Raw genomic sequence first — 25,672 nt, 5'->3', positions numbered from 1 at the left:
TGTGCTGAAGTTTTAGAAAAATGGGTCAGATTAGTCAGATTTCACCGGCAGAGGCTGGTATGTGGGGCCCCGAGTGACGCCGTCCATGCCACGGAGGAATTCGTGGTTGAGCTGAGGTGAGCAGAGGCAGGACAACTCGTGCACTGCCGGAAAAAAAGTCCACGGTCAAGGGAGGAGCCAGCTCGGTGGAGCTCAAGATGCCGATGGGAAACTTCCCGGTGGACTTGGTCGCTCCACCCGTCCCAATCCATTTCTTTCTCTGCCGTCGTGGTGGCGGTGGTCCTAGTGGTACATCACTCCCCAATTACGCTGTATCTGCTGCTGCGTCACCTATAAATGGACATCTTGCAAACATGCACCTGGGATATCTCTAGGTCCGCAACCTAGTCCATGTCTCATTACACGTCTGAAACCAACCGATGCTATGTATGTGGCGACCAATTGGAGATGAAGGCTACGTTTTAGATTTGGCAGGGACCATTCGCTAAATAGCACTCCCACAAACATGTGACTGACTGAGAAAAACACCAATACTACAGAACCAGAAGGTCTGCCCTGCAAAACAACCCAACCAGAGTATTCTAATCAGATTTTTGCTTCTGGGAACCCGCGACGTTCCGAAAAAGCCCCTGGCCTTTCTTATAGCCCAAGCCAACCATCAATCCCTTCTCCCCGGAGCGAGCCGACCCCCTTCCAAAAAGACCAAAACTTTCCCCAATCCCCAATCCAATCTCCATCCCACCGCCGGAACCCTAGCCACCGCCCCTCGCCGCACATGACCCAGCCATCGCCGTCCTCCTCCACGGCGCCAGCCGCCGCGCCGGACGACCCGACCTCCCTCGCGCCGGGCTTCCGCTTCCACCCCACCGACGAGGAGCTCGTCTCCTACTACCTCAAGCGCAAGGTGCTGGGCCGCGCGCTCAAGGTGGACGCCATCGCCGAGGTCGACCTCTACAAGCTCGAGCCCTGGGACCTCCCCGCCCGCTCGCGCCTCCGCAGCCGCGACTCGCAGTGGTACTTCTTCAGCCGCCTCGACCGCAAGCACGCCAACCGCGCGCGCACCAACCGCGCCACCGCGGGGGGGTACTGGAAGACCACGGGCAAGGACAGGGAGGTGCGCCATGGGCCAAGGATCGTAGGGATGAAGAAGACGCTCGTCTTCCACGCAGGGCGCGCGCCCAAGGGCGAGCGCACCAACTGGGTCATGCACGAGTACCGCCTAGAGGGCGACGGCGCCGCAGGGATCCCACAGGTACCTTTTTTTTTACGGGGGGCACCCCCAAAAAGATGGACTCTTGTAGATCAGATGGTACCCCTTTTTACCTGCATAGTACCTTTAGAACCACACAACACAAGTGGGGATTGTGTGACATTTCTCCCAAGTAAAATGTGATGATTTTGCCTGCTTACACTAGGGAGCCAGCCAGTGATCTGTTTCATCAGTGGTTAATACTACTAGTGCTTAAATGCAATACATACTGATGCTGATTTCTAAACACAATCGTGTGTGTGCGCACGATTCATTTGTCGTGTGCCGGGTCTTTTAGTTTGTGGTTAATACTGCTTATAAGTGCAATATGCTGATTTCTCAACCGTTGTGAGTGCGCAGGATTCATTTGTCGTGTGACGGATATTTTAGTTTGTGGTTAATACTGCCTATAAATGAAATATGCCGATTTCTGAACCGTTGTGCGTGCGCAGGATTCGTTTGTCATGTGCCGGATATTTTAGTTTTTTGTGGTTAATAGTGCTTATAAATGAAATATGCTGATTTCTCAACCGTTGTGCGTACGCAGGATTCGTTTGTCGTGTGCCGGATATTTTAGTTAGTGGTTAATAGTGCTTATAAATGGAATATGCCGATTTCTGATCCGTTGTGAGCGCGCAGGATTCGTTTGTCGTGTGCCGGATCTTCCAGAAGGCCGGCCCTGGTCCACAGAACGGGGCGCAGTACGGAGCGCCCTTTGTTGAGGAGGAGTGGGAGGCTGACGAGGATGATGACGTTGGTCTGCTGCCCGTGGAAAGAGACGCTGTTGTCGAGCATGAGGCTCCTGGCGCTATGGAGAAAGGGTATCTTCAGATGACCGATCTAATTCAGGTATTACCTGCAGCTTGCATATGGCTTGTTTCGGTAAAAGCGCGTCTACTTGTGTGGCTATATTCCATAAGAAATCAGTTTGAGCTATAAAAAGATCAACTTGAGTTTGTTAACCTTCTGTATCTCAACATAATAGCACGGTTCAGTAAAAGTTTTCATGGCTTGTTTCAGTAAAAGCGCGTCTACTTGAGTATAATAAAATGCTAAAATAAAAAAGAATCAGTTTGAGCTTCATGCTTACAGCTTGAGCTGTAAAAAGATCAATTTGAGGCGGCGCTCAAAGTTTCATTACCCCACACTTGTCCTTGTATGCCTTTTTATTCGGTGCCTTTGTATCAGTATCTCAACATAGTTGCACGTGTAGTTTTATTACCCCACACTTGTCCATGTATGCCTTTTTTTCAGCTTAACCGATTAGCATATGAAAATTTCTGCAAATATTTTACATCTCTTTTTCTTAGTGTGTTCCTATATGTACAATATTCTGATAAATCTTCCATATAAATGCCACACAGGTGCTCGAGCATATAACTAGCTGTCTGGGACTCTTTATTATTCATAGCAAGAGGCCGTTGTCATACAGTGATGGCTTCCATGTTAAAATGTGCCACCATTGCCAGTCTTAAAACACACACACATGGAAACCTAAAATGTGGAAGCACCATATTTATATGGCAACCTATGTCCTTTTCTTATATACTGCTCATTTCATATATTGATATACCTTATTGGGCCAATATGTTCAATTATGGTACAGTGCTTGGTTTTATCCTGCTTGGTAGACAACAACCAAATGTTTAATCTTTTGTATGGACTTGTTGACGCTTTACTTGTTTTCATGGCCACCGACAATACTTGTCACCACACCAGTGAAAATAATTGCACAGAACAGCTTACTTGCCATTAGTATTGGAACTTTTGTTCGGTGCCTTTGTATTAGCTTCGTTCAGAGTGAGATGATGCTTTTTCACAGCTGGAATTAGAAAAAGAAATGCACAATCTTTCCAGTTTTTTTGGGTGCCTTTGTATTAGCTGTGGTCAGAGTGAGATGGTGATGCTTTTGCATAGCCAGAGTTAGGAAAATTTTCACTATCTTGCCAGTAAGTATGCTCTATATCTATATAACTGCTATCACATAATTTGTTCCGTCTTTTACTTTCCAGGGTAAAACAAGAAGTGGTTTGTTAATGAAAAATATATAACTTTGTAGAATGTTTGTTGATGGACATGGTGTCACTCTAATCTATCTTTTTTTGTTTGTTGAGAATAAAGGGTTAAAAAATAGTACTGAGAATAGCTTCGGTATTACTTTTATTGTGTATCTCTTTCAGAGAGATGCTCCACTTCCACCAGCATTGATGTTTAGCTTGTTCTAACTTGCGTTGATGAATTTCTCTGCCATGTCTGGCAAGAGTGCTGACAGTCATTGGCTCTTTGACATACATCTTCATATTTCTGTCAGGATTAGGTAGCAAGTCATATGAGATCACGACCCGCAAGAGTCATGATGTCATAGTATTCATGTCTATGAGCATTAAAAGGTTGGAATTTTTTTGTTTCTCTTTTGTCTTTTAACTGTATGACATGAAATTCACAACTCACAAGTCTCGGGTGTCTGATATGATAAGAAAACGTTGTTAGCTATAATTTTGTTGAACATATTAGTGTTTGATATAAAAAGATTGGTTCTGTCTAAATAGGAGCACACTATCCGTGCAGGACTATATTTTACTTTTTTTTTAACTGACTATATTTTACTTTCTTCGTGTGTAATTCTTCTTTATGGGTGATTTTGTTGTTTTGCTCTCTTCATTCTTTACCTAATTAAACCCCACTAATATGTCCATTGTTCTAACATGCTATATTTTCCCTTTGCAGGACTTGGCCGGCCATAATGAGAATGGCGGTGTTGCTTTGCCAGTTTCTGACACTTCAAACAATAGCAACCAATCTGAAGATGTGGAAGGAAATTCAGGGGACATTTTGAATGATCCAAATATTGGATCTAATTTTCTTCAGTATGTTCATCCTGCAGGACAAAACAATCTAACGGTTAATGAAAATATGTTTTCTAATGCCAATGGTGGAGAGTTTCTAAATAGTTCTACCCCCAGTGATGAATTCCTGGAACTGAAGGATTTGGAGTTTCCTTTAGACAATGGTTCCACCATCTGGCCTTCTGATGCTTGGGCCTGGAAAACACCTTACCCCTCAGATGCTGTAAATGGGGCCAACAATGAGGTTCTTCCAATCATGGGTGAACAGCCTTTCCAGCCAGATGAGTTGGCGCAGTTGTTGCAGACATTACAAGATGACTCCTCTCCTTTGGGCTCAACCATCACTGATCTCCCACATTCTTCTGTTACAAATTCCTTTAAGCCAGAAGATGATCATCTGTTGTTCTTTGATGCACCCTTTGACTCCACAATGTTGAGTGATGCGTTTACACAGCCAAATAGATTTCTCAGCTCCCCAGCAACCAATCTATCTGGCATGGACATGGTGGATGATGGTATGCCATATTATGATGCAGTGGAGGATAACTTATTTAATGATATGATGTGCTCTGTACACCAGTCAGCTGGGAGCAGTTCCCATGTTTTTAAGGGGCCTGTTCTTACTCAAGAGGTATGCTCCGAGTTACGTGTAAGAGATCAACTTGCTGCACAGAGTGCAGATCATTGATGTGATAATTGGAGTTCACCTACAATTTTTCTACTTTTACAGGTCAACAATACCACCTATACATATGGTCCAACTCAAAAGGTTTTAGAACCTAATTTTGTAGTTGGTACCCCATCAGCCGCTAGGTTACCTGAAGCTGGTAGTCAGTTAAATTGTGTTGCTTTGCCAGGTGATTTTGCTATGGAAAAATACAGTAGGCCAGATATATGTTTTGTTTCATATATTCATTCATTGTTGGTTCCTCCTTTACCAGTACTTCTATCTTTGTTACTTGGAGGGAATGTTCTCAGTTGTATTTACTTGCCCTGATTAAGCTAGAATGAAGTATTAGATCATTCGTGTTACGAAGAAAATCAAGCTTAGTTCGGCTTAATCAGGGCAATGTTACCAATGGCTGGTCTTCAGCTTCCTGCTTGTTAACTTGGATGTTGTACCTATAATTGAACATTATTGACATGTTTTGATATTGTGTTCCAACAGATTCTCAGCCCAAGAATAGTTCTATTGGAAAGCGTTTCGTAAGGATGCTGGATTCAATCTCGGCACCCCCTGCCTTTGCAGCAGAGTTCCCAGCCAACCTTCGCAACACCGTCAGTTTCTCTACTGAAGTAATCATATCTAGACAAGACAAGTGGTCGGTCCAGAAGGATGAAGGTGTGGAGCTGCTCTTCTCCACAGCTATCCAGCCCAATAACCGCATACACTGCGGTGGCTGCAACACAGTGACTGCGGTGCTGCGTGGTGGCTTCTGCCTCTTTTTCTTCTTGTCAGCCATAATGCTCCTGGTGAGCTACGAGGTTGGCCTGTGCATCTATGGCAAGTAGCCTGCCTGGTATTGGGTAAAAAGATTATGACATTAGTTAATCGTATGTGTATTGAGGCGAGAACTGGGGACCTCTCCTGCTAGCCTAAATGTATTGAATTGCATGACATGACCTCCGTATGTGGCTGTTAAATTTAACCTAATTAGCAGTACCGTTTTGCAGTTCGGAAATTGATTGATAATCAGTGCATGGTGCTGCCGCTATTATCCATGTTGATGGTTTTAGTTGGTAGTTTTAGTGCAGAACCGCTGTAAATATGAATCAAAGTTTGCAAATGAATCCAATCAGGATGTTTCTGCTCTTTGGTTATTTCTCTCGTTTTGCAAATTGGCAGTGCTTAATGCATAAAGCTTGAGAAGTATATTTAGCATTACATTTTGTTTTATATACTATGAATAATGAATAATGTAGAACAAAGTCTGTGTCCTTATTCGGTATACAGAAGATAAATTGCTGCTGCGGACTGCCTGCAAGCAGTCGTTTTTCTCAACAATCAATTGTCCCCGTTGGAAACATTGCGAATATGTGACCCCTCTAGTGATAACATAGACGATGTAGAGATTGGCAGAACGCTAGGCTGGGTAGCACTACATCTCTCCAGGAAGCATTGTATCCCCAGGAAGATCACAAAATGCATTGCCCTGCAGTTGGAACAACATAAGCGACATTAATACTTACTGTAGTATGTTTATGCATGGTTTAAGTATATTTTTTGACGTTTTGGTTTAAGTATATTCACGACCCCTTACCTCCCCTGTAAGATGGGCAACACATCTTTTCTCAGCGATCAGTTCATCTTCACTCTGAAAGAATGATTACAGCATCATTTATCAAGTCATTATACTGAATGTGCCCTATCTGTCGTCGTATTATATTACAACTCGTAATACCTTTTTGATTCGGCCCCAGAGAAAATCGTCCATTATCACATCTTTAACTAGCTCATAGTCGCCATCACCCTGTATGCATTATGCCATAGTCCCAGTTACTGCATTGTCTAATATCAGGAAGAAAAGCCGGGGAATTTTGGGACAAAACTGTACCTTCGATCTGCATGGCATGCTGAATACAATGTCCTCTGCTATGCCATAAGGATTTCCGGTCGTATAAACCTAGGTTTAACATTGGCGTTGCTTCAGAGGCACAACAAAGCAAAAGAGAGAAATGAACCATCCAAAAGTCTGAAAAAATTACCCCTGTAGAGAACCAATCTCCTTCCGGGGTAGGAGTCACAAGAGACCTCATTGCGTCGACGATAGAAACAGCGGTTGATGCAGCTGAAGATCTGCCCCATTTTTGGATGAGCACGCCTCCACGCTGCATAATCATAGGAATGAATGCACGGCACCACGTTTGTTCTTCTAAGATGGATAAATTGCAAATAGATGTTAAACGGCGTGTACCTTTTGAACAGTTATAGTGAAATCTTCTTCTAGCCACTTTGTATCATCGATGACTTCTTTCACGGGCCTCCCATCAATTTTGGCATTCAAGAAATCAGGAACCTACTTAGGTGGAAACCAGTACTAGTGATCACCAAGACATGCATCTGCAAAGATGCGGCTACTGCAAACAGAGTACCCTGCTATCTGTAATCATATCTTCAGTTACCTGAGTTGTTGAATGGTTCCCCCAGATAGTCATATTTGATACTTTGTCATAAAACACGCCGGCTTTTAACGCTAGCTGGAAAACGATTGTGAATGAAGGATCAGCATTGTCATTTGTGGGAAATGAAATAACATGAAGACATCTGAATAATTAAGGCTCAAGGTCAAGTACCTGACACTTGGCTCTGTTTTCATCCAACCTTGTCAATGCATGAAAGTTCTTTGCTGATAGGTTGGGAGCATTTTTCAAGCAAATCAAAGCACTACATGCAACATATACTGCAAGTTAGAAATTATAATAGCATAAATCAGAAACACACTTAGCAAGCACAAAACCTGTCCATACTTAGTGTTACAGGGGTTTCCAACAACTATGACTTTCACATTCCGAGATGCCACAGCGTTTAGTGCTTTCCCCTGAGACAATTCAAAATTTCAGCGAATAACAATATATCTATTTCCATGATCATTTGTGTACTCAAATATGTGTTAATATTAGGTTGTTGTTCAAGGTTATTATTAGCCAGTTTCATAGTAAGGAACCCCATAATTATTTTTTTCCCTCAAATACACAAAAGAACATCACATCTTTTGTATGAAAGGGATCTCATTGTAAAAATTCAAAGTTTAAGAAATGCTTCCTTGCGAACAAAACAAAATATGTCTCTCTTATAGAAAGGGCTCCTTGCAGTTTTATGACGGTATACTTCAGAAGAAACGAGGGGAATAATGCAAAAGAAAACCTGTTCGGCAAAGATTTGACCATTGATATCAAGTAAGGCAGCTCTCTCTACTCCAGGTCCTCTGGGTTTCGCGCCAATTAGAAGGGCCCAGTCTGCATCTTCGAAGATCACATAAGGATCTATTCCAATGCTGACCTCCCTTAACAATGGATAGAGTGAATCCTCCAGTTCCATAGCTACACCTGGAGTTATAATTATAAGAAAGCATTAGGAAGAAGGGAAATATATGTCTGCCTCAGTAATTCATCCATGCCTAGGAGTATATCAATATTGGAATCTGGAATGTAGTTAATGTGGATCATGTAGAAACTTAATACGGATTGTTGTTGCTTCTCAAATGTCAAGGCAAATAAGTTAGTGAAGCTACCTTCTAGCGCTTGTAATGATCTTTCTGAGCCCAGTAACTTGAGTGCTATTGGTTGGTCCTGTCCAAAAACCTCACCAGAGGCAAGCTACAAAAGAAAGTAAAATAAATATAAGAAAGGAACAGAAAAGTAATTCAATCAGTTTGGTGCACAGTAGCTTCAGTCAATCAGTTGTCATGTTGGCCAAAATGCAAAGAGAGTCCATAGTGAAAACAGTAGGATTAACATCAGGTAGTATTTGGTACTACTATCAATCTACTCCTGGTAGATGAGTATCACTTGCGGCACACTTGTCTATGCATTTTCAACAAAAGTGGGGAGAATAGTTGACATGGACCACACCTCTACATAGACAACATTTGAAGTCGGACGGAGACGATATTTTCGTTACTCGGTGCTACTTACTTTGAAAAGCAGATGATTTGATATCATCCCGGCTGCCCCCGACACAGCAACGTTCACTAGCTTCTTCCAGGACTTGGTCTTTTCATCCTGCATTCCATTTGACAGGAGGAGCACGGATTAATACAAGAAACTCTGTATCAGTTAATCGCATCCAACTATCCATATCCAGTGACAAGTAGAGTCGGCGAGTGCAAATCGTAAGCAATGTCATGGCTTCATCACAAAGTAACAGATCAACATCAGCTGCAGTGTTCTTTTTCTTTTTCTTTGCGAAATCAGGCTCACGAAGCAAACCTCACGAAACCTAAGTGTCTTTGTTCTCTACCTAAATTCCGAAGTCATGATCATACATCAACCCTAATCAAGAAAACGGATTCAGACGTGACATCGCAGTCTCGATCGGGCTCCCGGCACCAACCCAGCCAGACAGTGGAGGAACCGTCGCCGATCATTTCAACAAACACGTGGCGGGAGGGAACCGAGGACGACAGCATGGACTCACCGCCTGGAGATCGTAGGTGGTGCAGAAGACGCCGAAGCATTCCTTGCGCGCGGCCTCCGCCTCCGCCGCCGCCGCGACCGCAGAGGGTACCCCCTGCGCCTGCTGCCTGGTGGTTGGAACCAAAATCACGCGCTTTACACCTATGATCTTTCCCAGCGCCAAAAAGAGGCATGATCAAACTAAGCTGGGCCGTGCACTCACTTGGCAGTGTCGACGGAGCAGCGCACGGCGGGCCTGCGCGGGCGGAGGAGCTGGACGGAGCGGCGGCGCGCGGCGTGGGCGCCGAGAGGGCCCGGCGAGACGCCGCGGAGCGATTGCGGCCTCGCTAGGGAGGAGAGATCCATGGCGCCGGAGCGTGAAGCTTGGAGCTTGGAGCGTGGAGCAGAGTGGATAGGCAGGGGAGGGAGTGGAGGAGATAATTTAGAGCGCGAACGAGTTGGATTAGCCCGCGGTACTTATACCCTGCGTTTAAAGGCCGCGAACATTGACACGTGGCGCGATAGCGATAGTACGACCGTACTAGGGGACGAATGGTGGCCCGGCGTGCTTGTCTGGCACGGCCACGTCAGCGTCCAACAATGTGTTCCAGTTCAAAAAAATGGAATTTGTGCCATTTTTGTTACTTAGTAGATGAACCTGCATTGTATTTTTTTTATTTTGTTTCAAAAAGGTCCATGGATTTATCGGTAAAAAATCTCAAAAGTAATAAAAATGACAAATAAGGGCATGAAGTTCGCGCCGATGCAAACGGACATGAAGTTCGCGCGCACGAAAAACGGGCCTGCACCCCAGCCTAGCGACTCGACGTGGGCGTAAGATGTTCGGAATGTTCGCGGGACGCAAACGCGGCCTAAATTTGCGTCGCGAATGCATCTGCGCGTGACCATGTATTCCTAGTCAACCCCCCCACGCTAGGGACATTGAGCATTCGCTCGCGTCCCCCTCCCCTTCTTGGCAGCCCTAGGGTAATACAACCACCCCACTGCTGTTGTGCCACACCGTCGTAGTTGACTAGGTTTCTCTGTGCCACGCCTCCTCCTCGGTCCAGGCTAGGAGCTAGGGTAGTGGAGAGGACCTGCCCGCATCACTCTCTTCCTTGTAGGCCGCGTCGGCCACTCGTTCGGTAAATTGTCCGGTATGATCCCGTCGAACCTTTCGAAAACCATTTGCGGCCATTCTGCGCCAACTTGACTTGCTATTGATCCACTGTTGGTGCTTCCCAGATGGACCTCAGGCAGTCGCTAGGCTCCGCAGCGAATGCATTGACACCTCTTCTGACGAAGAGTCTGAGGAGACGTCGTAACTCATGGTTGATGCGACCTCCATCCTCCACGAGCACCATGACAAGCAAATGCCAGTGTACCGGGGCTCGAGGAAGGGCCACCAGGGCAACGTGTCGCGCAACCGTGTCGGTGGCATGCCCGTCTTTACAACTCACCAATCTAGTGTACAAGGAGCACATGTTCCGACGCCGCTACCGGATGTCAAGAGACGTTTTCATGGTCATTCTATGGGATGTCAGAGACTACGACGCCTACTTTCATTGCAGACCCGATGCCACTGGTAAACTAGGCTTCACCTCTTACCAAAAATGCTCCACAACCATTCGCATGCATTCGAATGGAATGCTTGGTGATATCTTCGACGAGTACCTGCAAGTGTGTGGGAGCACCTGCCATGAATATCCATGTACCGGTTTTGCCGAGTCGTGAATGGGGTGTGGCGAACTGTATTTGAGAGCCCCAACTGTTGAGGACACTAGATGGCTATTGTCGATCAGTGATACTAGAGGGTTCCGGGGCATGATCGGTAGCATTGATTGCATGCATTGGTCGTGAAAGAACTGTCCATTTGCATGTCAGGTTAGTACAACAACCATGACGAGGGATGCACCGTTAATCTTGACGCAGTGACATCGCAAGATTTGTTGGTTTGGCACTCTTTCTTTAGCATGGCCGGTTCCCACATTGATATCAATATGCTGAAGTGCTATGTGGTGTTCAATCGGCTTATGGAAGGCACTGCTCTATGAGATCAATGACAATGCATATGACAAACCATATTATCTAAAGTGAAACTCCTAAAGTGTGAAACCACTCTGTCTAAACTCCTATGTGGAATTTATAAAAAAAAATTTGAAACTCTTAAAGTGCGAAACCACCCTGGTGTAAAGTGATTTGGTGGCTTAAGTTCCTCGAAAACCTGAAAGGTGTGGAGAGTGAGGACCGGAGAAATATCATCTGCGTTCTATACAAAAAAATACATAAGATTAATGGATTTCTCTTGTCATAAATAACATATGTTTTGGATGAAAATTTCAGGCTACCATGCACAATAGTTCCTACATTTAAAATAATTTAAGTTTAGTAACAAACGATTTCCCGGATTAGTAGTTTATAGAAAATAGCTGAAGTTTATAGATAAATACCGAGATTGCCGTTGTACCTCCATTGACGCTAGCTGCGACAAGCATGTCCACAGCCTGCTTGTGAAGGAGGATCACGGATGAAGGGCTCCTCCTGTTTCATCTGCTGCAATGTCAACGTCTCTGAGGAAAGGGAGAGCTTCCACGGAGAATGGAACGACGGCCGGGTGTCTTCCTCGAGTGGTGGAGTTGTGTGCGTGTCCAACGTTACAGCCTTACACGATCGAATCCTATAGGACTTTTTGCTAGGAATTCCTTTGAACTAAAGTTTAAAGGAAAGTTTGTATTCAGTCAAGCATGTTGAATGATAGTAATCAAATAAACAAAAATCCTATAGGATTCCAATGAACATGTCATTGTAATCATGCGTTTGCGAATCCGCGGTGCATCTCCTCTTCAAATGCCGCTTCACAACTTGTATTTGGACGGCTATGCTTGTTTGGTGTGGTCTACGTGACATACAACCGGCTCAATGGGTAAATGAAGCTACGGTAGATTGGTGGGCGAGGATCAACTTACAAAATGCACGAAATAGGAAGATTCTGGTTTCTTTGGCTGTGCTTATTTCATTGGAAGTAAGGAACGCAATGCGAGAATATTTTGGAATCATTCATCCACGGCAATAACCATTATTGCGAAGGCGAAAGATGAGGCGAGAGCTCGGAGGATAGCCGGTGCTAAATTCTTGGGTAGCATAATACCGGGAGATCCAGTAGGCTCCTAATAGCGTAGGTTTTTTCTAAGCCTGTAAGACCTTTAAACCTTCTTCTTAATTGCCCCGCAAAATAAAAATTCTCTTAATTATTAGTAAAAATAGCATTTTCCCCTGTTAAAAAAAACACGTGTATTTTCTAATCCCGTGTTTTCAAAGCCCCGCAAATCAATACGCCCTTATCTCGTACTTTAGAGGCTCTAGTTTGACTAATTAGACAAAATACTCCTTGTGATTCAAAATAATTATCCAAAATAGATGTATCTAGACCAATGTTTAAAAGTGTGTTATTTCTTTGCTAATAAAGCGTTGTAGCATACATGGACAGTCTACGCTAAATTTTAGTGATATTTCTCGCGATGGCATTATTTGTAAAATAGTATGCTATATCACGCCAAAACATCTTAGCGTTACCATGGTATTTTCTCCGGTCTATGGTACAGGGTCCGAGCTTTTCTCCTTAAGAAAAGAAGAAATTGATTTCTATTTGTTGTGGTGATGAATGTCAATTTGTTGGTTCTTCTTTTGAATCGGAAGATAATTCTTCTAATACTGATGACTTTCAATAAAAAAATACTACTTTCTTGCCTCATGGAATTTTTTTTTTGAACAGGGACCCAGGGTCTAGAAGACCCCAGAGAACAATTCATTCATCACATGTGGCAGGTACATATTGCAAAGAAGCCCCTTTACAACTCTCGCACTAAACCTGAAATTTGAAGTAGGAGCTCCTAGATTTGCAGAAAACACCCTATCAGGAAAAGTTAAAACGCAATCAAGTCCAAGGGTGGCGCCGCCACAGATTGGCGGCGAACTCAAGACGCAGACGTCGAGTTCAGGTGCCAAGATGCTCGACGGCACGCTTCCGACGCCGTATCGCATCCGCCGGTCGCTTCTCCACCTCCGGGGACGAACCACTTGGCGATGAAGTAGCGTCGAGCTCCGGCGGTCGACACGAGGGAGAACCTCCACTCCGGAGGTTGAAGTTGGGCCACCATGCCGGCCAAGGATCACGGCGCCGAGAGACACCGTGTGTGACGCTCGAAGGAGCCCTATGAGCAGGCATGCAAGTGGACCGTTCGGTGGGCCTGGCGGACAACTCGCTGGATTAGGTGTGTGGTGCAAATTGGCTAAAGACTAGTGATTGTGATTAGGTGATTATAGAATGAAGTTATGAGGCGGACAAGAATCGATGGTTTGGCAGGCGTCCGCTTGCATCCCTACCTATGAGAGCAGCTCCATAGCACCTCTCAGGCAGCCGACGCTGAGGAAGGCGGAGGACAGAGATACCGCAGCCACTTCCCTCCTCGCCTCCACGGCAGGCCAGGGAATATTGACTCGGAACTCTGCTCCATCTCTCACAGCTCGGGAGAAGACCAGGATCGCCATCCAGATCCAGAAGAGACCCTGCATGCCCCAACTCCTACTCGCCACCATGAACGGCCAGGAGAGAGGCAGCAAGGCGTTGTGCCGCGTAGAACTTGCCCTCCCCCTCGCCACCATGGCCGGACGGGAGAGCAACTTCGCTGCAACTGCATCTTGGATTGACAGAGCCTGGGGTCACCACTTTATTGGGGAGGACTATTTTATGTACACGGTTATGTATGCATGAATCTGTCTCTTTGGATTGTAATCTTTTATTTCTAGGCTATATCTAGCAAAAAATAATATTTGAAATACATGCTATTATCATGATATAGCGTGCATAGCGTTTGGAAGAGGCCGCGGCTATTTATTTTAGCATGTTATTTTAAATCTTGATCTGGACATGTTTCAGTGTGTAGATATGTTCATTTTTAGGTAATTATTTTAAGCCGGAGAGAGTAGTTGCGAATCAAAATGGACTTTTACCAACAAAAACAAGCAAAAAATAATAATAGTACATTCTTTTTTTTTGAAAATTTCACGAACATAATTGTTTTTGGACTTTTCAAAAAAATAATACTGTGTCGGAGTGAGCTAACCCGATTAGAGCCTATCGGGTTGTAGTACCCCAACCCAATTTTAGGCTACAAGTTGTTGCAGAACAAGTCGGAAAAGCACAACCTAACAGAAACCTGTTGGGATGGGTTATACCTTTTGGAAAAGGCTAACCCGAACTTCAGGAAAGCCCAACCCTACAAGGGCCTTTTGGGGGAAGTGCGCCCGACCTGTCAGCCAACCAGGCCTTCAGAATTCCACCTTTTGGGAAAGCATAACCTGACAAGGCCTAATTGGGGTACACTTCCCCGACGCAGTAAATTGAGTATTATTCGTGAAATTAACGAAAGAAAATGTATTATTAAAAAATTGCCAAAAACAACGATCTGTTGTGTGGATCAAAAGGATTACCAAGATTGCCGCTGTACCTCCATTAACGCTGCGCCAAGTATGTCCACAGCCTGGTCGTGAAAGAGGATCACGGATGAAGGGCGCGTCTTTCATCTGCAATGTCAACATCGTGGACGAAAAAGGAGAGCTTCCAAGGAGAAGGGACCGACGGTCGGGTGTCTTTGTTGACGATGATGGAGTTGTGTGTGTGCGCCCAACGTTACCGGACGTCCCGTTCTGTGCCGCCACATATACTTGTTGCCTTGTTGGGTTATTTCTTGTTTCTCTCTCGAGGTGCAGCATGAAAGTGCCCAGCCCTGCAACGTTGGACACAATTCGTGCAACTAGCTTTCGTAGTACGATTTTTCCCTGGAATTTTCTGTGTCGGTTGTCAGTACTCGGCAATCGGCATCGCAATTTGCAGCACAGATGGAGACGTATCTGAACGTTCTCTTGTTTCTGCATGCACGTCTCGTTTAGGTTTTACAGCGATAGACAGATTCGTGTGCGCCTGGCAGCATCAGCGATCGATCAGTTTTACATCTCGATCGGCGGACAAATTGAATCACTGGAGGATGGATATTCACGGCGACGATGATTCATTCATTTAGAAGTTCTTGGGCGCCTGGTAGGTGACCCCGAACTGCCAGTCGCGGGGGAGGACGTGCCAGGAGGTGTGCCGGCGGTGGTCGCCGGTCATGACGCGGAACGTCAGCGACTCGCCGGTGAGGTCCTCGCCGGTCTGCCACACCTGGCCCCAGTTCCGCTTCAGCGGCGTCCACTTCACGCGCTTGTTCCCCTTCACCGTCAGCCCGGCCACGTCGCCGGCGCCGCCCACGTTGGTCACCGTCACCATGTTGAAGTACTTGTTCCCCGTGATCGTGTACCGGATCCCGCCGGCCTTCGCGCAGGGCACCCGCCGGTAGGAGACCGGCACGATGCCGGCCTTCTCCTCGGCGATCTGCAGGAACGCCGGCATGGTCAGGTCGAAATGCTCCCGCGGCGGGTTGCACCACCCGCCGTTGTCGCCGGGCAGCTGGTAGTTGGGCGGGCACAGGTTCGTCGCCGTCACGATCAGCGGTTGCGCCGGTGGCGCGCCGGCGGGGGGCTTGCACCAGCCCGGGCTGTCCGTGCACCGCACCTCGTAGCACGCCCCGCACGTCGCGCCGCCGTTGAACAGCGCCGTGCTCACGGCCACCGTCTGCAGGCCGTACCCCTCCGCCACCGTGTCCTTGTACCCGCACGCCCCGGCGCGCGTGTCCGACCCGTCGCGGCCGCCGTAGAAGGTGGCGTGCGCCGGCTTCCATGGCCCCGCCTTGAACCTGCCGTGGTTGCGGTGCACCGTCGCGGCAGGCGCCCTGCCGTCCACGGCGACATTGCCCGCCGAGGCGAGCAGCGCCAGGACGACGAGAGGCGCCCACGAACCAGACATGGATCAACAGCTAATTACAGTTACAATGATTACTACTAGCTAGTTTTCCGATGCTTTGTCTGGGATTTGCTTAAATACGCGATAAAACCTCCGAGTCTGGCTATTTTTAGCTTGCTTGTGAATCTGGGCATGCAATGCTGTAAGAACTTGAGGAATTCGAGGACAACCATCCGAGACTAACAAGCAGCGACAACGGGTAGGCAGCTTGAGAAAGCACCACAGCAAACTCTGACCTGGAATATACCTCTTAAATTAAGCAGGCACAACGACGATATTGTTATGCTCATGATAGATCAACAGCAGTAATCGACACCAATATCAGATACGAAGAGATCCCACCATGATAATCCGTTGAGCATTTTATGATAGAGCTGTGTTACGGTGATTGGCCAGTACTACCCAGTGCTACCCAGTACTACCGCTGTAATTAATTCTGTCCGTCCGATTAGGCCAGTTAATTATGCATTTCAAAATTAACGTCCTAGGGGTATTATGGTAAGCTCGCAGGCAACAGTCCCACCTCGCACGACCGCATCACGAGCTCCTCGATCTCAATCCCGGCGGTTCCCCAACCTCTGCCTCCCGCGTCACGACGGCGACAAATCCTGGCCGCCGCCGAGCCCCTACGGCGACGCAGGAGCTTCCCAATTCCGTCTTCAGTACCTTCCCTTCTGCAGCTATTTTCTCACGGGCGCGCGACCCCGTGGACCGCGATGGCAACATCAATGGGTTCGTCGGTGCTGGTGTAGGTGTAGATGCTGTCTGGGCGGCTCTGCGGGGACAACGCCGACACCGTTGGAGGTGGAAGTTCGGAGAGCAGCCGCCGACGCTCGCCGGACGCACATTTCTGCACCTCGCCTGACTCGGCCGCTCAACTTCTGGTATGATTAATGCCATTGATTCTATTTTTCGTGAAAATTTGTTCGGCTGTAGTACCCGTGCTTGAACTGTTTAAGGCTCGTATACACTAGTGTACCCGTGTTTGTCTGTAGTACCTGAGCCTCAAACAAATTATTTCTAATATCCTTATGTTGAATAGCTTCAGAAAGTTGGAGTATCGCCTGCTTGAGTCTGTATATGAGTGTAAACTAGATCATATAGACCACTGAATCACACGGATCTTCTAAGTAGTATACTTAAAGCCCCATTGCTAAATCTGGCTAGTTACGCCTGAGATAACTGAATCCAAAATTTTGGCCTGCGATATTGCTTCACTGTATCTGGAAGCACTCTAGTTTTTCTTGCCACATTGACAAACTTGCAAAGAGCGGTGTCATCGGTCTTTTGATGCAATATAGTTTTCAGGGGATATGCAATTTAATATTACTAAGAATGAAACTTAGAGTATTCAGGAATGTTTATTCATCTATATGATTAAAGCATATAAGGATCTTGATCATTCAACAAGCCTTTTTCCAATACATGAGCAGTGGAGTTATAATAAAATCATGAGATATAAATGCAGAACCATAGCAATAACTCTTGGATTAAGTCCTTCATTTGTGGACACAGTTCTTCATCCCTTACTATGCCTATCTTTTTGAAACCTTAGCAATAACTCACAACTATTCCTATTTTTGTCGACAAACTTCGTGACCAAATTTTAAGTCTCATCGATCTTGTGAGCTTCAACACCCTTTTGATCCAAAAACTTCAGCTGCTTGGAGTTCTTGGCAAGCAGGAGGCGCATTTTCTCTTCAGACTGGAAGGGATATTATAGTATAGAAGCTTCCACGGGTGTGCACATGTAAGGAATATTATCCCAATTACAATCAAAACACATATCCAATATATGTTGTCAAGGTTATGATGCTAAATTGCGTTATTAAACGTTTCTGAACTGTTGTGTCTTGACTGTTTGCAAACTGCCAGTTTTTATTTATTACTTTGCCACTGCCAGCATGTTTCTCAGAATTGTGAGATACCATCCATGTACTAACTATTTTGCTATGCTATATTACAGTGCCCTGTTGGCTGTATCCATTTTCAGCTGAAGGATAGGACTCAGGCATATGGCCGTGTGCTGCTACTGCAGCGGTCTACTCTGCTGCTATCCCGGAGTACACTACTGCTGAGGTCCTGGAGCTGGCTAGGAACGCCAGTAAGGATCTGAAGGTGGAGCGTATCACCCCTCGCCATCTTCAGCTGGCCATCCGTGGAGATGAAGAGCTGGATACCCTCATCAAGGGTACCATTGCTGGTGGAGGTGTGATCCCGCACATCCACAGGTCCCTGATCAAAGTAATCCATCCAGTTGTCTTGAAGTAACACAATCTAGCAAAGGGAGTATCTTTAGCTTAAACAGGACATTTCACACTTGTAGTCTTGTGTGAGATAAGCTACATATCTATTAGCCTATAGCTATATGCTTCCAGATCGAAGTAATCCGTCCTTGTAATGCTTACCTGGCACTGCTTCAATTATTTGGAACATTGTATTCGTGTATTCTTGTTCGTTTGTTCACTTCGTGATAGACCCTGAATGCAAAACCTTTTTACATGCTGAGTAATTGTGGTGCTTTACTGAATCTAGCTTACAATGTTAAATTGCACTAACATACTGGCATGAGAGCTTGAGATGTGAAATTTAATGATATTACAACAAAAATGATTTCATTTGGGTCCGTGGTTGCTCCCTACCGTGTTTCTTGTGCCAAATTTGAGAACACTTTATTTGACAGATATTTTTTCATGCTGCATTACTGTATCTGTATTACAATATATTATGGCAAGAATACTGTAATCAGGACATTGATAGCCATCCACGGCCGGATCAGCGAGACATCTCAGTACTATTAGTATACTCACTTGATTATACTCCAACAAAAAGACTCGAGCCATTACCAGTGTTATTATTGCATGAATTTACACTATGATGCTAATATGTGCAACATACTTGCATAAGCTAATATACATCAAGATTGACCGATCAATTAGCTGATCAGAAGTATTAGTATCCATAGCTACAAGCGCATGCTAAATCGCGGCGCGCTAAACCTCAGATTCTGCGCGCGGTAAACAGCTAGCGCGCGCTGGGCCGTTTTTTTTCCCCTGCCGGACGCGCTAATATGCAGCGCGTGCGCGGGCGGAAAAAATCGTCCTCCGCCGGGCGCGGCAAAATACAGCGCGCGCGGGCGCGGAAAACAGTTTTCTAGACTATTTTGCAATCACAAAGATCAAATAATCACACATAATTCATGAAACAAATGATGTACCATCTGCGCGGCGGCAGCGCCTGCGTGCAGTGCCCCGCGCGGCGGGACGAAGAGCGCGCGCGCAGCAGCCGTTGGGTTGCCGCCGTCGGCGCCGCCGCTAGGGTTTGGCGGTGGCGCGGCGGAAGTGGCGGCGGCGGAGGGTGGGACATAGTAGGGAGGGGTCGTCCATCGTCGGGATCGCCGGCGGCGCGCGGAGACGACGGATTGGGCGCTCGGGCGGCGACGCGGAAGAGGAAGTTTCAGCGCGGGGAATTTTTCGCGCTTGGACGAGCGTGCCGCCCGCCGTAGCCGACGCGTCAGATATGGCCTATATAGCGCATCTGTTGAAGATGCTCTAAGCTAAGGCAGTGATGACATCTCCTAGGCAAGAAAGTGACTTGTTAATATGCTGAGCCTCCTTCAATCTGCCCCCGTGGCTTCTGACTTGTCAACCCTCTCACTTCCTGCAAGATCTACCAAATGCATACAGCTGCTGCAGCATCCTGATATGTTCTTCCCATTAAATGGACAGTCAAGATATTGCAAGAAAACATAGAAAATCAGTTGCAGCAAATACTGAAAGGACATTAAATAACAGTGATCACTAGGTAGATAATGTGGATGCATATCAATTGCTTCTATTGTTCATTGTTGTTGGTCTAGAAGCACGGTGTTTTTCCCTCAACAGCACCAAATTCATAGCATCAGAAGGGGATTGGACTGGGCACATGTTTGCATCTGGGATGTTGAACAGACCATTGGTTGAAGTTATTTCTAAGCTCCCATCTGTCTACCGTCGTGTAGCAGCATCAGCTCGTTCCAACTGATCCAAATGAAGCACCTCCACTTAGCAGCAAGGCAAAATCTACCAAAGGCATGCCAATTTCTCTTCTACGGGCAACTCGACTGAATCGTGTGGTTCTTGCAGCGCCCTTCTGGGTTGCACATGTTACCAGGGTTCCTGAGCAGGTCGGCCGTCGGCGTGCATACAGAAGATGATGCCCCTGAGAGAGCCCTCCTGACGGTGATGCAAAGCTCGTGCAGCTCCTTGTGCACGGGCTCCTCGTTGTAAAGATCGGCGCCACGATACCCTTTCACGCGGCGGCGAGGCAGCAGGGTGAGCTGGGCCAGAAAGCCGACGAAGAGCACGACCAGGCGCGCCGCCTTGGCGCGGCAGCCGCCGCGACGTGGTGGCCGGACGGGCAGATGTTGCCCGCCAGGAGCTCATTGGCGAACAGCGAGCTCGTCGTGGTGCTCCCGCCTCGGTCACCGCCCCTCGAGCTGCCGCTCCCGCCGGAGAAGACAAGCGGCCCAGATCCGGAACGTCAGTGCTCGGGTTACCTTGGCGGGTTGTTCCTGCTTTCGGAAACTATCTCGCCCGAGTGGCTGCTCCCCCTCCCGGCCTCCCAGCCCCACAACCACCTCCCTTTACCACTGAGGAGGAGGACGGTGTGGCCCGCATCCGCAACAGCGCTTCCATGGCCGGCGACTTGGCAGACCCGAGAGTCGGTGTCGGATCTGAGGGAGAGAGTAACATCAAAAGAAAAATACTAACTGATTGGGGAGAGATGCAGACAGGTGGGGGCAATGGACGCAAATGACATATTTACCCTTTTAGCAAATAAAATAATTCAGTACTTTTCAGTACTTTCCAGTAATTATTTCTGTGTACTTTCCAGTACTACTAATTCTTCCACCGTTGGATTAAACTGGTTGGATGGTTCCTAAAATCGCCAATCATAGTAAAACTTGTATTTATGATAATATTACGTAATCAAAATTTTGATGTTCATGCTTCATAAAATCATAACTCGACAAGATGCGAGGCTGACAAAACTTATATGGTAAACTGAACTTTACACTCTGATGATACAAACGATCAACGTAAGCTTGAGAAAGAACCACAGCAAACGCTGACCTGGAAGCTGGAATATTCCCCTCGGATTAACCAGGCACAACAACGATAGTATGCTTATGATAGCTGAACCAGCAGTAATTGACACAAAGATCATATATATAAAGAGTTAATCCTTTGTAATGTTATAACAAACTGGACAAATCAAAATTCTGAAGTTTATGCTTCGTAGCTCAACAAGATGTGAGTGTGCCAACACTTATTTGCTAAACTGAACTTTACACTCTGATACAAACGATCAACACAAGCTATTAAGCATCCATGGTCTGAAATCCAGGTACAACGAGAAGCATGCTGTCTCAACAGGTGTGACAGGGACAATAGAACTGAAGGCCCACAACTTACAACGGAGTCAGGCCAACAACACCTGCATAGCAACGCAGTGATGAAACAGATGCACTTCCGCGGCAATTATGCACTTGAAAGTTGAAGCATTAAACATAGTAAATGCTAAGCACTAGCTGCATCGATGGGTGCTGACTGAAGTATTACATCACTTCATAGTACACATTATACTCCCTCTCTCCCAAATTAGGATGCATATTAGTTTTGGTCAAAGTCAAACTTTGATTAAATATATAGAAAATTATAACAACATCTATAACATTATCTCAATGTTATTAGAATCATTATGAAATATATTTTCATATTATATGCATTTAGTATTAAAAAAATTGATATAATTTCATATATAGTTGGACCAACTTTATAAAGTTTAACTTTGACCAAAGCTAATATGCACCCTAAATTGGGAAGGAGCGAGTAATTTTTATTTATAATCATGTAAATAAACTGCATTAAATTTCTGCACCATTCTTTTATGCTTATCCAGTAGACCTTTAATATTTACCCTTTAGCAATTTGGGCATTTGATGCCTGATACCATCAGCACAGATGGCAGTAAGTTTAAAAGAGAAACAATCAATTTATTACTACTTGTAATATTCTACTCCCTCCATCCCATAATATAATATGTTATTACAACCAATATACAAGTTAATTGGTTGTAATTTATCTAATATACAAGTTAATTGGTTGTAATAGCATCTTATATTATGAGACGGAGGGAGTAATTAACAACATGCTGAATCAAAATAATGTGCCACGTGACGTCCTCATATCAGTCGTTCTTATATCAGCCATGACTGATACCAATATCTTTCGATATGCACTTTCATATATAATCAAGGAACAATGTCAACAAATAAGAAATGCATCTGAGAACATACCACATGCAAGTCTTCCACCGGCATTTCCGGTACTGAGACTAAGCTCATGCCCCCCTATAAGGAAAGAGCAAAAAATGAAACATTATGAACTGAAGAGGGGAAAGTGTAAAACAAGTAGAAGTAGCCAACTAGGCATACCTTTCCCCAAGTCATCCTCGAGTTCATGTACAACAAATGCTCTCCCAACAACGGCATTAGGACCGCTCAAAGGAATCTGAGTAGAAGAAATCATGAGAAAGAGAGTGTACTGAATCTTGGAACTTAAAACTACAGATACAGCAACTTATGCAAAGATTAAGAATATGATGTTTGAACATTACCTGGCTATCAACAATGGTTGTCTCTGCCACACCTATATCACCACCATTAAACACACAACCCATAAGTAAGTTACATCCAGCAAGATAGATTAGGAAAACAAACATCAGAAACGTTCTTCGGGGTGGAAGTTCACTACGGATTATCGCCGACTATACCTTCAGCATTGGCAACAATGTTTCCCAGGTCACCCGCGTGACGGACTTCATCTTCTGGGGCACCATGTGTCAGGCCATCTGGGTTAAAATGTGGTCCTGCAAGATCAAAAAATAAATGATCTGTAAGAAAGATGTGATTCAAAAGCGCAATTGATTAGCGGATTCATAATTTCTGTAAGTCACATGGGAAAGTAAAAGAGCAACAAATATGAAAAGGTAAAACAAACATATATACATGGGAACCTGATGATATTTACAACAGAAAATAAAAGCATGATTACGTTCCATTATGAATCGTTGACATTTTGCCATTACACGATTTGAGTGACAAAACCAACCTGTCGATATGCACCCGTTAGTTGTGTCACCAAATTGATGCTGCAAAACGAACGACCGTGTTATTCTTAGAAATCAAGAAACATAACTCGGAGCAGCCCAAAGAAGAACACTCACGAGGTGGAAGCCGTGCTTTCCAGGAGTAAGTCCAGTGATACGGACGCTCACTGACGTAGGACCTGCAATGGATGAGAAGTTAGACCGAGTTATACATGAGTAAGATGCACTCGTGGATTTGCAATTGCCTTTTTTTGTAACAGTTAATGTGTCTGCAGTGATGGTGACACTTAGAAAGAAATGCAACATATATTTTAGCGAGTGAAATGCAACCACGGTACCTATACTTAGACACCTAAAATTGATACGGTTGCCCACCTTTTCGTACCAACTAAACATACGGTACCTAAATTCAGGTGGTGATTCATCTAGGCCACTGCATTTTACTCTGTTTAGCCAGACGACAGCTTTAGCAATGCATCAACTCATCAGGTAAGCAAGCTCGGCAGCCGTAAATTTTGGCATGTGAACTGGAGAAAACTGGAGGCACTACTGCTAGTTGAGCTAGTGAGAGTTAATAACTAACTAGCAACTAGATTAAGTCGAGTGTATCGCAGAATCTACAACAGGAAATGCTCGTAATCAGAGCAGGATTCAGATGAAGTTTTCAGGGGCCAGTCTGCTGAGGGCAGAGAGGCAAAGTCGTTGTGTACTGTAGCCAGGCAGCTGACGAAGCTTCTGGAGGGTCAGCAGGGATTACTAGCGAGAAGATAAGAGAGGGGTGGGGTGACGCACCGTCGTCCTCCTGGGTGAGCGTGACGACGCCCTCGACCTCGGAGGTGCCCTTGAGCACGGCGACGGCCTTCTTGGTGGCGTCGGCGACGACGAGCGCCCTGGCTGCCGCGGCGGCGCCTCCGGGGGCGGAGACGATGCGGAGCGAGTGGAAAGGGCGGGCAGAGGACGGAGCCTGGAAGAGTGGCGCTGGCTGCGCGGCGGCGGCGGCGAAGAGGATGCTCTGGGCGGCCATGGCGGAGCGGAGGAGCTCTTGCGGGGTTGGTGGTGGCGACTGGCGATAAGGTGGGCTCGGGCCGCGCGGCTCTATTATAAGGCCCTGCTTGGCCCTTGAGGCCTACCAGGGCCACAGGTGGCTCATCGTCATCAACAGACACTATCGCTTTGTTTTGTCCTGGCTATGCCACTCCAGCACTCTCTGTTCTGTTCATCGGAAACTTTCTTTTATGTTCGTGTGTTTCGCTTTCCACGCGATCGTGTCATTTTGGATGCTTCCTTCGCAAGGAGTTTTCACCGTCGTTGTAACACAAATTAAAGGATTTGTGTCGCTGTTATGGTTATAAATTTTGTGGTGGTGACATGTATGGAAGCTACAAGTGTCATCCTCTGGAACTGTCGAAAAGGGGAGGGGCACACACACTCGTGCCACGATCCCATAAGGCTATCATTCTACTCCTTTATGTGGGTTTATAAGGGGGCACCGCGGCACGGATTTGTTCAACATGGATGTAGATGCACCTATTTTTAAAAAATCAAAAAATGTTATTTGAAAGTTTTGGAAATTTTTGAAATAAAATCCTACAAATGCATATTATCTTGATACTTATCCGTGCCAATTCTAAAGTAAAAATACGGCCATATGTGGCCTATACAAAAAAAGAAAAATTGAAATTTGTTTTTCTTTGAACAATGGAAATCTAACCATTATAGTGTTATTTGCATATTTCGCTATTTTTATGTAGGTCATATGCAATCATTTTTTTCTTGAGAATTGGCATGAGTAAGTATCAAGATAATATGTACATTCAAAATTTTATTTCAATTTTTTTGAAACTTTAAAATAGATTTTTTTTTCAAATTTTGGATAAACAGGTGCGCCTACACCCATGTTCCACCACCTATTTCCGGTTTATAATGTTACTTTACATATGGTTGGTCATTTACCTTTTGATCAAAAAATACAATCTAAAAATATGTTTTCGTATATAATTTGTACTTAATGATTAAAACAATGGATAAAGTTTTTATTTAATACATTTCTACCTTACAAGTTCAGACAAAGCGAGTATGTATATGTAAGATTCCTATTCCTGGGGATCTACGCTAGTAGTTAGTGGAATTTCTCTAGAACTAGGAAGAATTTGAAATGCATTGATCTCCTCCCAACTGAAAGTGCATGGAGCCCCCATGTGTGGTTTTGGTAATTAATGACAATCCCTATGGACTAATGTTTGCATTGAGTTATATTTGTAGGTGTTGTCCATAGGCAATGCTTGAACCATATGTTGGCTTCAAGGTTGCAATAAGAAGAAATTGATGAAGGATATCAAGTGTCAAGTATGTCTTGAAGATGAAGATGAAGTGAGCCCTCAAGTTACTTCAAGACATCAACATGATGAAGTG

The 25,672-nt window shown here is 45.4% G+C and overlaps 5 protein-coding genes across 8 annotated transcripts; 2 read left to right on the top strand and 3 right to left on the bottom strand.

The window, feature by feature from the left end:
- The first annotated feature begins 681 nt into the window (after positions 1 to 681).
- Positions 682 to 5,908, top strand: LOC124668563 (NAC domain-containing protein 17-like). Its single transcript, XM_047205705.1, has 5 exons — positions 682 to 1,252; positions 1,889 to 2,098; positions 3,977 to 4,726; positions 4,826 to 4,952; positions 5,264 to 5,908. Exons 1-5 carry the CDS (start codon positions 776 to 778, stop codon positions 5,605 to 5,607), a joined length of 1,908 nt encoding a protein of 635 aa, XP_047061661.1. The 5' UTR covers positions 682 to 775; the 3' UTR covers positions 5,608 to 5,908.
- A 62-nt stretch (positions 5,909 to 5,970) lies between these two features.
- Positions 5,971 to 9,591, bottom strand: LOC124668670 (malate dehydrogenase [NADP], chloroplastic-like). The gene is made up of 14 exons (XM_047205792.1): positions 9,434 to 9,591; positions 9,233 to 9,338; positions 8,731 to 8,817; positions 8,328 to 8,412; positions 7,961 to 8,142; positions 7,564 to 7,634; positions 7,390 to 7,480; positions 7,219 to 7,293; positions 7,011 to 7,112; positions 6,802 to 6,924; positions 6,651 to 6,719; positions 6,498 to 6,566; positions 6,357 to 6,410; positions 5,971 to 6,248 (listed from the first exon to the last, which is right to left on the bottom strand). The coding sequence occupies exons 1-14, from the start codon at positions 9,574 to 9,576 to the stop codon at positions 6,195 to 6,197; spliced, it is 1,311 nt and encodes a 436-aa protein (XP_047061748.1). The 5' UTR covers positions 9,577 to 9,591; the 3' UTR covers positions 5,971 to 6,194.
- Positions 9,592 to 15,286: 5,695 nt separating this feature from the next.
- Positions 15,287 to 16,111, bottom strand: LOC124651261 (expansin-A32-like). Its single transcript, XM_047190378.1, has one exon. It carries the CDS (start codon positions 16,109 to 16,111, stop codon positions 15,287 to 15,289), a length of 825 nt encoding a protein of 274 aa, XP_047046334.1.
- A 427-nt stretch (positions 16,112 to 16,538) lies between these two features.
- LOC124668977 lies at positions 16,539 to 18,608 on the top strand. Of its 4 annotated transcripts, none has more exons than XR_006992059.1 (3): positions 16,539 to 16,992; positions 17,720 to 17,858; positions 18,075 to 18,608. XR_006992059.1 is itself a non-coding variant. In XM_047205811.1 (3 exons), exons 1-3 carry the CDS (start codon positions 16,604 to 16,606, stop codon positions 18,103 to 18,105), a joined length of 483 nt encoding a protein of 160 aa, XP_047061767.1. In that variant the 5' UTR covers positions 16,539 to 16,603; the 3' UTR covers positions 18,106 to 18,608. The 4 variants fall into 4 exon arrangements, 1 of the variants encoding a protein (XP_047061767.1); XM_047205811.1 differs by having other exon boundaries at positions 17,769 to 17,858; positions 18,102 to 18,608; XR_006992037.1 differs by lacking the exon at positions 17,720 to 17,858.
- Positions 18,609 to 21,300: 2,692 nt separating this feature from the next.
- LOC124668816 (superoxide dismutase [Cu-Zn], chloroplastic-like) lies at positions 21,301 to 24,299 on the bottom strand. Its single transcript, XM_047205802.1, has 8 exons — positions 24,053 to 24,299; positions 23,378 to 23,439; positions 23,263 to 23,302; positions 22,925 to 23,020; positions 22,769 to 22,800; positions 22,587 to 22,662; positions 22,449 to 22,502; positions 21,301 to 21,586 (listed from the first exon to the last, which is right to left on the bottom strand). Exons 1-8 carry the CDS (start codon positions 24,282 to 24,284, stop codon positions 21,561 to 21,563), a joined length of 618 nt encoding a protein of 205 aa, XP_047061758.1. The 5' UTR covers positions 24,285 to 24,299; the 3' UTR covers positions 21,301 to 21,560.
- Between the last annotated feature and the right edge of the window lie 1,373 nt (positions 24,300 to 25,672).

This window comes from Lolium rigidum, chromosome 1, assembly GCF_022539505.1.
Source record: "Lolium rigidum isolate FL_2022 chromosome 1, APGP_CSIRO_Lrig_0.1, whole genome shotgun sequence".
Lineage (NCBI taxonomy): Eukaryota > Viridiplantae > Streptophyta > Magnoliopsida > Poales > Poaceae > Lolium > Lolium rigidum.
This window is presented reverse-complemented; position numbering and strand designations above follow the sequence as displayed.

What these genes read in the sequence shown, in the direction of transcription:
- LOC124651261 (XM_047190378.1), bottom strand. Translation starts at nt 16,111, where the DNA reads ATGTCTGGTTCGTGGGCGCCTCTCGTCGTCCTGGCGCTGCTCGCCTCG.
- LOC124668816 (XM_047205802.1), bottom strand. Translation starts at nt 24,284, where the DNA reads ATGGCCGCCCAGAGCATCCTCTTCGCCGCCGCCGCCGCGCAGCCAGCG. An exon ending in GAAAGCACGGCTTCCACCTC is followed by an intron (nt 23,303 to 23,377) that starts GTGAGTGTTCTT and finishes TTCGTTTTGCAG; the next exon opens with CATCAATTTGGTGACACAAC. An exon ending in CGAGGATGACTTGGGGAAAG is followed by an intron (nt 22,503 to 22,586) that starts GTATGCCTAGTT and finishes CTTTCCTTATAG; the next exon opens with GGGGGCATGAGCTTAGTCTC.
- LOC124668670 (XM_047205792.1), bottom strand. Translation starts at nt 9,576, where the DNA reads ATGGATCTCTCCTCCCTAGCGAGGCCGCAATCGCTCCGCGGCGTCTCG. An exon ending in GGAAACCCCTGTAACACTAA is followed by an intron (nt 7,481 to 7,563) that starts GTATGGACAGGT and finishes TGTTGCATGTAG; the next exon opens with TGCTTTGATTTGCTTGAAAA. An exon ending in TCTGGGGCCGAATCAAAAAG is followed by an intron (nt 6,411 to 6,497) that starts GTATTACGAGTT and finishes TCATTCTTTCAG; the next exon opens with AGTGAAGATGAACTGATCGC.
- LOC124668563 (XM_047205705.1), top strand. Translation starts at nt 776, where the DNA reads ATGACCCAGCCATCGCCGTCCTCCTCCACGGCGCCAGCCGCCGCGCCG. An exon ending in AGATGACCGATCTAATTCAG is followed by an intron (nt 2,099 to 3,976) that starts GTATTACCTGCA and finishes TTCCCTTTGCAG; the next exon opens with GACTTGGCCGGCCATAATGA. An exon ending in GGCCTGTTCTTACTCAAGAG is followed by an intron (nt 4,727 to 4,825) that starts GTATGCTCCGAG and finishes CTACTTTTACAG; the next exon opens with GTCAACAATACCACCTATAC.
- LOC124668977 (XM_047205811.1), top strand. Translation starts at nt 16,604, where the DNA reads ATGGTAAGCTCGCAGGCAACAGTCCCACCTCGCACGACCGCATCACGA. An exon ending in ACTCGGCCGCTCAACTTCTG is followed by an intron (nt 16,993 to 17,768) that starts GTATGATTAATG and finishes CAAAAACTTCAG; the next exon opens with CTGCTTGGAGTTCTTGGCAA.